Here is a 13,129-nt window from a genome sequence, read left to right as displayed (position 1 = left end):
AAACTGCAGAAAATTTTAGAGAATAATATAGCAAATATCAAGGAATCAAAATGTTTATATTTTACCTTATTTATTTGAAATCCCTTTGTTACCAATATTTCATCCCACTCCCCTTTCCTGAATGACTACTATTTGTTGAGTATCCTTCCAATCTATTTTAAAATATTGGTCATACATGTGAGCAAATACATATTCTATGTTAGTTATAAAAATGATATACTGTTTCATTCTGTAAAATTGTTTTTTCCCCACTCAATGTTGTAATTTTTTTAACTCTATACATGGACATACACATACATATCCATATTTCAGTCTCTTTAATCACTGGGTTATATATATTACACCATATGAATATATGCCAATTTGTTTACCCAGTCCTGTGATCATCAACACTTAGATTGATTCCACTTTTTTCCTATTAGAAACAAAACACCACTCAGTATCTTTATATGTATACCCTTGTCTATATATGTGAGATTTTTCTCTGAGAGGGCATTACTCTACAGACATTTAAAAAATTTGGTTGGCACAAATAAAAAATAAAAATAAAAAACTTAGTTGGCAAGCAACACTAATCTCCTTTGGCAAACCAAAATATAGTTTTTGAAGGTATAAAATTAGTTCAAGTCAAAGTAGACTTTCCCATAATTTCTGCATAAAGGTATCACTACTCCATGTGGTATAGGGGGAAAGAGGTAGCTAGGAAGTTAAAACTCTGGGTCCTTGTTTCAGGGTTCTGCGGAATGTCTCGTGGGCCACTTAGCAATTCCCTTAACAGCCAGCATGGCAGTTTGCTGCTATCTATAAACAGAACCTCTCATGAGTATCTATCTCGTGGGGTAGGATGGGGGAGGCTCGGGGCGAGGGGGGGTGGTGCTGTGAAAGTAATACAGTCATGGATATACAAATGCAAAAGAGTTGAAAAAAAATGTACCAAGTACTACTGTTACAACCTTGTCAAAATTTGGAATCAACAATTTACACAACTCCACATATTACTCAAAATACCAATAACTAAACAAAATCACATGTAAAATGCCTTCGAGGTACCGTCGGTTCAGCAGTACCACCACACAGTATGTCACTGTCACCTTTTATGCTCACCATCATCACAGCTTCACAGGACCCAGTTTTATTTTGCCAGGCCCCAGAAGTTAGTTTTACTGAACATTTTGCTGTAAGTACCATGTAGGCATCATGGCATCCTTTTGTGCGCTCTGTCCCTTGTTGTGTGCATTTCACAGAAGTAGGTAAAAAGAAAGAAGCAAATTCAATAGCTCTACATATTAAATCTTGACTTTATAATATGATAGAGATGGGCAAAGAAAACACTTTTTTCCTCCCTGCCTGTTAAATTTTACTTCCCAATTCCCATAATTGATAGATTTGAAGAAGGGGTATTTGAAGCATGGTATTAGTCATTTCCAGTGCTGGAGCCAGTTTTGCTGCTAATTCATATAGAGATCCAAAATAGCTGAAGCTTAATTTTATTTAATAAAATCAAACGTACAACCTAAGCATTTTAAAATTATTAAACAGAAGGGTTTATTCATCTGTGCTGTAATATATAATAGCGATGTCAAAGAGAAATCAGATTGAACTAAAATACAAACTTTTACTAAAACTCAACTGCTGCCTGCTTTTGGCTAGCAACTTTGCTAAATAAAACAGCAGAAGGGTGCATATTTTCCGGCCAAATCCCCTTCATGTAAAACCTAAGCATTTTTTTTCCTTGAAGCTCATCATGAAATATCATGACACATTTTTTAAGAAAACTAAATTTTCAACATATTAATAAATACATCTAATTAATCTTCCTAAATCCTTACCTTACAATTGTATCAAATAGGCTAAGTTAGAGTTTATTCTATACATCTTCAACAAAGAAAATGAGGAATTAAAAAAATCATCCACAGATCTGGTTCAAGTCAAGATGGAGTAAGCACTCTCCACTCTACCTTCCTACTGAATACAACTAAATATCCTAGACAGAAAGCACAGGCCTTTCAGAAGTAAACATAACAGGAAGACTGGGGAAATCAGAATTTCAAATACCACTGAATCAATGGCAAGTTTCCCACGGATTATTTTTTTCCTCCAGGAACTCCTGACCCGAACCACATACAGGGATGTCAAGTTTCATACTAGATGACATTTTTATAGCCAACCAAAAATGCAAATACTGACAAAACCTCACTTGTAATATCACAAATAAATAAACTCGAAATAAAGTTGTGACTTTCAAGGTGAACATGTACAATGTAATACCACCAGGATCAAAACTGTCATCTTTTGAATCTTGCAGCAGATTGTCTATATACCAGTACAGATTTAATTTCCAGGAATCATGCAGATACTGTCTGAAAATCTGAGCCTGATTCTCATAAAAATCTTCCCCTTTTAATATTTTATAAACAACTTTTAAAAGATTTCACCTGCTATGATTAGCCACATATGGTCTCTTCCCACGTTTGTTGGCAATCAAATTCCTTAGACTTATTTGCTTCCAAAATTGAAGCAGGCAATCTAGAAATTGATGTTGGTGCAAGATATTTCCACTCTATCAAGACAGATTCATTTTTTCAACCAGTGGAAAAAAAATATCTCTTAGCCCCATCTCTGCCTTCCCCGACTAGTGTTCTGAAACTGCCACCTGCTTCATTTTCCTTTGGAGTCTTCTGAAGACAAAAAATTACTTATTCCAGTTCTTACCTGTTTTTAAAAAATTATCCTGGACTTTCAATAATATTAATAAAAAGTATTATGTTGTTTTATATTTGTCTATTTCTAGTTGAAACTAATAAAAATAATTTGGTTTAAATTTTTTAGTTTTCTTTCATTAAATGATTTGTCGTCATCACTGGTCATTACCAGCTTAAATTTCCTTTAAATTCACATGCTCCATCTAGTGCCTTACTTGAAAATAGCATCTATTATCAATTTTTGCTGAAGAATTCTTAATGTGAAAATTACAAATTTCCAACTACAAGGTACTTGGATTGAATGTTTCAAAGCTCAGAGAAATGGATAAATAGGTAAGTGGATGGATGAATAGCAAAAGGCATTCTATTAAATCAAAAGGATAAGTTTTAACGACTCAAAAGACATTTTCAAATCCCAGCAAAGTCCATACTGCTTTTTGCTAGATTCTTACTTGTTTTTATGAAGCTCTAAATATGTTGGCTGCAAAGCCTGACTTCCTAGACAAATAGAGTTTGTGGGAGGGTGGGGGTAAAGCTTAGAAAAGAAGAAACTCAAAACTCTGGGTTGGGCTGTTTCCTGGAATTTGGGGTTGGTGGGAGCTGGTAGGTAATGAGTAGGACTGACCTTAGGTTTCAGGGATCAGGAAAAGGAGGATTGGTGTCAGAATTCCTGGCTCAGGTAAGAGGGAAACAAGGGTAAGTCTGAAACATCAAGTCCAAGGAAATGGGTGGAGATTAAGAACTGGATCTGAAGAGTAGGTGAGATAGGCAGAGGCTAACAGTTCCTATAAGACAAGGGTAGGCACAGATGAGGTAGAAGACGGGAGATACTTTGGAATGTCTTAGGTCCAGCCCATGAGTGAGAAACAAGCTGTAGAGGGTACCAAGCTGGTTCAGACACGGGGCATTGTTCTCTGGGAATAAATCCCTGAAGTACTGTTGCCTTTACTATAGTTTCATCTCTATGCCTGCATTATGGGTAACCTCATTTGTGTATGATACTCTTTAATATCTCATCAATGGGCTACAGACTTCTCTGTTCAAGCTGCTGGCCATAGGAAGATTTTGACAAATATTATATATTTTGTCTGAAAGTAATTCCTTAATCCCTAGCCTCTTCCCATCTGTTAACTATGCCCATGGAAGCAGTGACTTCCATGTAAGTAGGTCAAAATGGGGCTTCACATAGGTGCAGCAGGATGCGTTCTTCCCTTTACCACCAACTATGATGAAGAACAAAGCAAAAGAAGACCCTCTAAATCATAACTCAGGATGGGAAGGAAGTAAAACTTTTTAGCCTACTAATTACAGAAGATATGCTAGTAAACAGAGATTCAATGCTGTACTGAAAAATGTCTGATGGCATTTTAGGAACAGTCATGCTGTGACAGGACCATTGTGAAGGATACCTCTACAACAGTTCCTCCACACTCAGGCTCAGAGCCCTCCCCTCCATCCAAGAGTAGAACTGGAAGGAATGGAGAATGACTAACTCTTCCATCAGATTCCACATACAAAAGGAAGTAAAATCTGTTGAAGGTGGAGAAAAAAGGGGGAAAGAATAGAAGTAGTAAGAAAAAAGGTCCAGGCTCAAAAGTGGTGGTCCTCAAGATTCTAAGACAAAGGCTTTGGTGGCCATGGACAGAGTTGAGGCACAACTTGACAAGTTGGATAGATCAGAGGAACCTGAAAGTTCAGAGGAACTCCCTTATCACCACATTCAATGCATTCTACCCATATAGTGAGGAAACTATTACTCAAAACTGGAGAAGTAGTACTATTATATTTCTTCCAAATCATTATTTACATTTCAATATATCCTTTGATAGCAGAGCTAATGAAAGAGAAACTTTTATTTGACTGTAACTATATAATCATGGACCTAAAATGAGAAAAAACAATGGCAGACCATCTAGGTGTGATACCATTTTACTGAGAGTCAAATATGGGTAGAGATACCACCTAGATAACTTTAACTACATGAGCTCTATCTTGACCTAGAACTTAAGTTTTTATCTATCAAGCAAACATTACAATACATTGATTAAAAAATAGAGTTGTTTGGATGGAAATCATCGTAACTCCCAGTTTTTCATCTAAGCATGATTTTGGCCAGAATTCCAATCAATCAGCATCTTATCATCAGTCATAAATTTGATATACTCACCTTCTCTAGGCAGCAAGAATCAGTGACTACATCAGAAAATTAAATATTAATTTATTCACTCAGTTACAGACATATAGATAGATAGCAGATACTAATTATATTGGTGTGGATTTATTTCTTGTCTGTTAGGAGAACAGGAAGCGCTTTAATCTCTTTTGTGTCATGTATCTTCAGCACTTGATAAAGTAATCATTCAGAAGTCATTCATTTAGGGGTGCCAGGGTGGCTCATTTGGTTAAGCATCTGCCTTCGGTTTAGGTCATAATCCCAAGGTCCTGGGATGGAGGCCCTCATTTGATTCCTAGCTCAGTGGAGTCTGCTTCTCCCTCTGCCCCTCCTCCTGCTCATGCTTTCTCTTTCTCTCAAATAAATAAAATCTTAAAAAAAAAAAAAAATTTCATTCATTTACATAAAGAGTCCAGGAGCTCATGAGTGTATGTATTATGTTAGATGTGAATATATATGCATGTTTGAAGGTAAAAGAGGAAGCAAATGAGCAAGGCTTACTGGAGAAGGCTAGACAATTAAGCAGTGAGAAATCTGTTTTTAAAGGTCACTGCTGCACATTGAAAAGAAAATCAGAAAAGCTGAGGTAATTGTTTTAACCAGCCTCAGGCAAACTGCAAAAGTAGAATCAAAATCCATTAAACAGAGCAGAAAACAACCAGCAACTTAATTCTTCTACCAAATACTACTTACAGTAGACCCCTGGCATTTGAGGGTTTAAAATCTGTGGTTTCAGTTAGGCCCAAGCCACCCACAAGGGAAAGACATGTTAGATCTTGTCATTTTACTAAGGATTGCAGTTGGGCCCATGATGGGAGGTTGGAAGGCAGGAGGGAATCATAGCACAGCCTACCCAGCATCTTCCCTGCCTCCACTCATATTCCAGACAGTTGATGAAGTCAGGGATTTCATCCCTGGGGGGAAAAGTCGTGTTGAAGGCCGAGGAAATGGGAGCTGATGTAAAGGAAATGGCCAAACTGCTTAAAAGCATCCCTGATGATTAAGTAAAAAAATAAAGCTCCCAACTACTGTTCAGGGGATTTTAGGGCTTTTTAACCTCCTTTGAGAGAGTAAGCCTTGGCTTCAAAACTACTCTATCATACCTGAATCAAATATATGCTATGGCAAAATTATTGAATTACTGGAAAAACTTAAATTCCAACAGTTACACTCATACACTATAGTCAGCATTGGGTATCAAATGGGTATCAAATCTCAACACAATGTTGCTCCTTCATAGGGGCCTCACATACATGATGTAAAAGGGGGAATGGATCGTGGCTTCACTTTCCACACAACTAGATCACTCTGAAGAGCTAGACTGCTTAGATCCAGGAGAGGGGAGATGGGGTTTCACCACCATTCAAGTCATTCTTCATGCACACTTCATGTACACCACCATTCAAGCAGTTCCTCGTCTATAGTGAACAAGCTCCCATGATTCCTAGCCTTCTCTTGAACACGTACTCATCTCAACAGAACTGAAGTAGATCACTGCCCCATAAGGCGTTTGACCCAACTTCACTTTCCACCTACTCACTGTGAGAAGGTAGCAGAAGGGGCATCTTCCTTGCTCCTCTCTGCATTTCTCAGCCATACTTCTCCCTAACCAATCTTTCACCTTTTAAAAATGCCACATCATTCCTGTATATCATTTCCTCCAGCACTTGACCTCCATTTTCCTTTCTCTCTATTCCCCTGGTATCAGTCTTTGGTTTTCCCACCCCTGATCAACCACTTTGTTATTTCTTTCCACAAACTGATCTCAGGGTTCCTCAACTTGTCAACTCTCCAACAACTTTTCTAACTCCACTGAATTTCTCTACAAGTTCAGCCATGACTAGTTCCCAGTTATTTTTCAAAAGTTCCCAAGATCTCAGTTCTACTACAGTCCACTCACCAACCACTCACTGAATCTGCTCTTTATCTGCATTGCGACTGCCAGTCTCTTGACCTAGACCAGGCTCAAAGGTTAAAAAGCCACTTCTGGCCTCACTTTCTTCCAAATCCCCAAAAGATCCCAAGGATACTTTCCTCATCTTTATTCCTCTGCTCCCTTGTCCACCCATCATGTCCATCAAGTTAGCCTCCAATCTGAAGACCAGAGTATCTGCTTCCTCTACTCCTACCCTTTTACTAAGAATTGCAAAAGATAATAGGAAAGGCAGTGGTGGTAAAGGTACATTTTTTTAGAGGTTCTGGTGCTGAATGCTCTACATGCATTATTTTAAATGGTGATTAACTTCACTACAATGGAATGCTATTCAGTTAAGTTCCTCTTGGGTTTTCTGTGCTATTGAGCAATCATCATGTCCATCTTTAATGGACCCTTTATAATATTCCTCCTAGTGGCTGTTCCAAAGAGTTAACATTTCCCTGGTGTCCACAGCCCACTCCCAACTTTGAGACCATCTTTCTTACTTTTTTTGAAAGATAAAGGGCATTCAACATGAGTTGCCTCATAGGACCCCCTTTCCCTATCCCACTCTCACCCCTCAAATTTTCCAGATATCTTCATCTAATCTTTCTGTGTCTTTCTCAATCTAGAGGTTCTTCCTAAGGTCAACCCTTCTCTTAGGCCCTTGTTCCCACTTCCTCTTGCTTCCTCTATTACCTCCTCTCCCTCTTTATTTTCAATGTGTCCCTCTACGTAAGATCCTCCACTTCACCTGTCCAAGTTTGCCCCATTCTTTAAGAACCTGCCGTCTTCCCCTCAAACCATCAACTTCTCTCTCCCCTGGAGAAAATACTAAAGTGGAAAGAACATTCCCTGACTTTGCTGGAACAGTAAGACAGTTTTCCCTACAGTCTGTAGGTTTCATTTCTCTGCATTTGGTTCTCAAAACTAAACAATTCTCCAGCTGAGGGACTCAGAGCCATTTGGAACACTGCAGAACCCTTAAAGAAAGCTGAAAACTTTGTGTATATCTGGAAGTACCTGGCATTGCATTTGGTAGGTTAGGAAAAGGAAGCATAATCTCTTTACTGATCTGGGTCCCTTAGTGTCTTACAATTTCTGTTTGGTTGCAGTCTTAACCATGGCAGAGAGGCAGCCCAATTTGGACAGACCCTGTAACACTTCTCTCTCTGTCTCTGCTCTCTCTCATCAAATCCACCACTAAGTCCTTAATATCGTCTGTTATTTGCAAATTGTCACAATCTGTTCACTTGTCTCTCTGTTCCTGCCTTGCCCAGCTCCAATCCATTCTCTATACTGCAATCAGAAGGACCTTCCTGGAGTACATGCCTGCTTAAAAACCTTCACTGGCTCCTGAGTTCCCAAGAAAGAAATGGAAGCTCTGTAGCCCATCATGACCTGGCCCCTGCCTGCCTGGTTTCTCCCTCTCCCTGTTCCATGCCAAGCTCCAGCAATGCCAACGAAATGTTCACCAAATTCCTTAAGCTCTCTCCAGCCTCTGTACCTTTGCCCTTTGATCACTGCTCATTATTCTCCTCTACCCAGAATAATCTGTTTCCTCTTCTATTCATTCTTCAGGATACAAAGATCATCTCCCCACCAGTTCCAGGGGTCTTTTCTTTCCAGGTGTTCCCCAGCATCCCTTTATCCAGGTACTTTTAATGTTGAATTGTTCTTATCTGATTCTTGTCTGTTTCACACACTGGGCTATTAGTACTTTATCAGGAACTATATCTGATTTGCCTTTGTAGTCCTTCTGTTCAGCAGAGGGCCTGTCACATGCACACATAAATGTCTCTTAAACAAATAAATGAATAAATGATATTTTAAATGAGATAGAAATTGTTATTTTTAACATTCAGTAGCTAAGTACTGTTTATTTTCATGATGTTATATGATAAAGAGATGAATTTATACAAATTAAAGCCAAGAAGTAGGTAGTATTAAACAGAAATGGAGAACTCTGAATTAAATAGACCCCCCATATACTACACTGCTAATACTGTGATTGTTAACTCTGTATCAAGAGCTATTCTACTTATTTTTTATATATGGACTCATTTAACTCTCAAAAGAATCCTCATATTATAGATGAAGAAACCTCTGAATAGACCAATGTAACAACCTGTCCCGGAGTGGTGGAGCTGGGATTAAACTCTGGCAGGGCTAGTGGCTTTAACCACCACACTGGGCTGCCTTCTGGGTGACCATAATTGTACAAGAAAGTGGTAGGTGGGGCATCTGCCTCACTCATCTATGTAACTGCCTCAAATGTTCTTTCTTTTCCAACCTTATCTTGTAAACTCACAACTTTAGATATATTGAGTCACCAGCATCAAATGATATTTGAGTTTTTCTGGGTGGGCTTTAAAAACACTTATGTAGCCAACCATAATTGCCAGCTGCTATGAGGAAGTAACAGGAAGTAACAACATGGGAGAAGTGGCAGGTTAAGTGTCTCACAGGTACTGTGTTTCCTTTAGAATTAATTTTCCTACCTCTTAAGGAAGCAACTGTCCTACCTCTTAAGGAAGCAACTGTTTAAAGTTTTTATTCTTATTTTTAAGGTTGCAGGGGTTTTTAATTTTTATTTATTTATCTATAAAGTAATCTCTAAACCCAAAATAGGCTCAAACTCATGATCCCAAGATCAAGAGTTGCATGCTCTACTCTGAGCCAGCCAGGCACCGCTGGTTGTGTGGTTTTTTTGTTTGTTTGTTTTTTAAAGACTTTCAAAGAAACACAAACTCCTGAGTGAAACTGAAGATTACAAAGACTCTGTAAGAAGTCTCTGCCACCATATAAGGCTTTTGAGAGCAAAGAAGTTAAAAAGATAAAGAGAAATGAGAGAGAGTGGGTGAGAGAGACTGGAGTCTGATATTCTATACAAAAAGAAGGAATGTCTTTAAAAAGAGAACATACCTCTGGACAGGCAGAGTCCGGCAAATGTGAAAAGCTGAATAACTTTGCAACCTAAGTCTTAAAAACTGTTCTGCAGCAAATTTCAGAACATTGTAAAAAGGAGGAAAGGCTTGATTCAACTTAGAGCATTTAAATGCTGGGTTTTTTGTTTCGTTTTGTTTTGTCTGTTTGATTTGATTTCATCTTCATTTCTGGTGCTAGTGCTGTGTGTGCTGAGGGAGAGGTGAGTGATTTTGGGGAAGTGACTGGTGTACAAGAACAGAAACAGGGGAAGAAAGGGGATTTTAGTTCCCCAGGGCTTAAATGCAAGTTCTTACTGTTTTAAAAAGGTACCAAGTCATAAGACTTTCTCTACCTATGTAAGCCACAGAAACACAAATGACAGTGGAAAGGGGAAAAGAGCAGGAAAAAATTTGTTTCGAGCTATTCAAAAGGGAACGTGGTGGTGGCAGGGAAAATCAGCAAGATACAGTCACCTTAAAACTATCCCTCCAGCTCCAAGAGTTCCGATGCTTTTTTGACTTGTAAACAATGTTCCACAGAATACATGAATATTTCCAGAACTTGTGACTAGTGAAATTTTATTTTCTTCACCTCCAGTCCTTTTAATGTTCTTTTAATAATAATGGATTAGAGCTTATCTGCATCCTGGCCAGTTTTATAAAACCAAGTAACTGCTGAGCTGGGAAGCAGGTTTATTTACATTAAAAAAATATTTTTAAAGAGAAATTCTGCCACCATCTGGACAGAAATCAAAGGTCTATTTCTTAGAGACCACCATGGAATACCATTTTAAGAAACTGGCCCTGAAAATAAATATTTATTTCTTAAAATCTACACTTTAGAGAAAGAGGCAGGGAGGGAGAATCACAGTTGTTTTGGATAGCATAGACATCACCTGTGGGAAAAAAAAATCATTTAAAAATACTAAATTGTCTCTGAGGAATTTTTAATTAAAGAATAGGGTCTCAGAGCACATTAGAGAAACATCTTCTAGTGTTTAACTTGTAATCTTTCCAAAATCACTTTTTATAGTCTACTTTCTTCTTTCTAATCAGCAACGGCCAAGTAAAGATTTTTCACACAATCTCATCCCTGGCTGTTTTCATACAGCTAACCTTACTGGTTAAAAACAAAAAATCCACATTCATATTAAATATAAATATATATGTGTGTTGGTTTTTAACTAGAACATAAGGGCAGAGCAGTCTTTTAGCCACAGTTGAGAGATATTAACCGTAGGAGGACAAATGGACAGCTTGTTTCTAAAGCGCTCTAGATCTCATCCATTGAGTATGGAGTACTTAATGTCATGTAAATGAAACTCTCAAAAATGCAGGGATGTGATAATTACCAGTATTAATGCTAGACAAATCAGAACACATGACATGCCATTTTTATAAATAACGTGAGAGAGGAAGTAGGAAGACACCAAGTACCATACCTTGTTTTAACAACAGTGTTTTGATGCTTCTGGTCTTGGAGGACCTTGGCCAGCTGTTTTTGCAGAAATAAAACCTTCCCGTGGGCTCCTTTAATAAATGGGTGGTCAAGGAGATGTGTGACAGAAGGCCGCTTTTCAAAATCCTTAATAAGACACCTGTTTGCAAAAATCAACAAACAATCCAAAGTACAACCTTAGATACCTGGTTCCTCTGTGAATACAAGAGAGAGGCAAAGAAGTTCATTTATAAAACCTCATCACTAACCTTACACAGCTCTTTATTCATATGTGCCAAGAGGGTTAAAAAAGAATAATAATTCTCTGCTGGCCAAATTAATCAGTACATCAAAAATCTATTTTAATTTGGGTTAAGTACATGTTGAAAACAATAAATTTTTGCCATCAATTGAATTTGAAGTACTCAAAACACTGAGAAAAAAAAATGTGAATTTTCTGTCTGAACTTTCACTACAGGAAAATGTTTACAGTGAAGTCAAGTTGATTAGTCTTGTATCTTAGAAACATATAAAATTATATACTGTCTTTCAAATAAAATCCTAGTATATGAAATGTCCACTATTTGATGGTAGGGAAAAACATTCAGGAGTGTGCAAGGAAAGAAACTAATCATAAAGAAACCTTCACAGAAAAACTTCAGCACCTTGATTTCTAATGATTTCTGAAGCAGAAAAACCTCAGAACAGGAAGTAACCACAATATAATTGAGATGAACTGGAATGGAATTATGCAAACAAGGAACAAAAAGTCCATTGAAAATGGTAAAAACTGTGTTGCATTTAAGCTCCTCTGTAGTTAATTGGTTAAAACCATACTGGTGTAACCACTTTCTGTTTCAGATTTAAATGCCCTTTTCAAAGAAAACAACAATTGTACATTTTGCTGTATCCCCTATGTTATCCAAGATGATTCTGATACAAGGAAATTTCTAGTGAAATTGAATCTGATGAATACCCTTCCAATTACCACTGCATTTCCATTCTGAATAGCTGCCCCTGATAGGAGAAGGAAATATCAACAACTGCCCTTTTAAGCTATCAGTCTTTAGCTCACTTTGGAGGCTTAGGATAAAGGCTAAATGCCATTCTGCCCACTGTATAAAACAAATGTTTCCAGTTTTCCCAATAGTGAACATGCCAGCAACATCTAAAACATGACATATTTTAAATAATGAAATCCATTCACAAATGGTAAAAAAAAAAAAAAATCAGCCTCATCTTGAACATCTTTTCAAACATTTAAGCAGACTTCTTTAAACAATCCTTAACTGTTGGATTTACAAAATGGCTTTAACCTTTGTCGTTTACATTTCAAGCCACTTTCACATCCCTCACCTTCTAATCCTGAAAAGATACTCAGTAAATTTCCCAGTCAGTTTTAGAATTGATTCAAGGGATTTCCTATCTATTGGAACTGGAGCTTTCAGTTAGAAAAGCCAAAAGAACCTAGATTATCTCCATTCTGCTGCCTGCACGACTATAAATACCACCTCTGGTTTGCCACGGGAAGAAATCAATCATTTGACTTTCATGGGTTCAGGAGACTTTTGTATAATCTATTACTTTTCCTACCAAAAATAAATCAGTGCAGTCTTAAAAAATACTATGTTCATGTCTTCTATTAGCCATCTTCCCTGAATTCCATGTCTATTCATCTGTCTATGTATATGTGACAACCGAAGTAAAATAAATGTGCTTTCCCTAAGCATCTGGAAAATAAGGAACCTCTTGGTAGTTATACGGTGAATAATACAGGTGTAATGGCCCTGTCCTCTTGCCTTGAGGGATGGTATGCTAAAACTCCTAAAAAACAGTTTGTGTCCCCTGAGAGTTCCTACTACAGATGCCATTGGTAGCTTCACACACTCCTTACATCAGAGGGCATGTATAGGATGGAAGTCCAGGAATCAAGCCTGCCCAGTGACCTGGGGCAGGTCATGCTACATCATTCCT

At 37.8% G+C, this 13,129-nt stretch overlaps 1 protein-coding gene across 15 annotated transcripts in view; it reads right to left on the bottom strand.

Moving 5' to 3' along the window:
• Positions 1 to 13,129, bottom strand: part of MYO3B (myosin IIIB) — a 430,360-nt gene that overhangs the window by 258,963 nt on the left and 158,268 nt on the right. For 14 of the 15 annotated variants that reach the window (XR_005384676.1, XR_005384677.1, XR_005384679.1 and 11 more), the window contains one exon: positions 11,160 to 11,315. The exons of the other annotated variant lie outside the window; for it this stretch is intronic. Coding sequence is in view for 10 of the 14 variants with exons in the window: in XM_038584790.1 (XP_038440718.1) it covers positions 11,160 to 11,315 (156 nt within the window). In the remaining 4 variants the exon portion in view is untranslated. The remainder of the gene's footprint in view (positions 1 to 11,159; positions 11,316 to 13,129) is intronic. 15 annotated transcript variants of the gene reach the window in all.

Source organism: Canis lupus, chromosome 36 (assembly GCF_011100685.1).
Source record: "Canis lupus familiaris isolate Mischka breed German Shepherd chromosome 36, alternate assembly UU_Cfam_GSD_1.0, whole genome shotgun sequence".
Lineage (NCBI taxonomy): Eukaryota > Metazoa > Chordata > Mammalia > Carnivora > Canidae > Canis > Canis lupus.
This window is presented reverse-complemented; position numbering and strand designations above follow the sequence as displayed.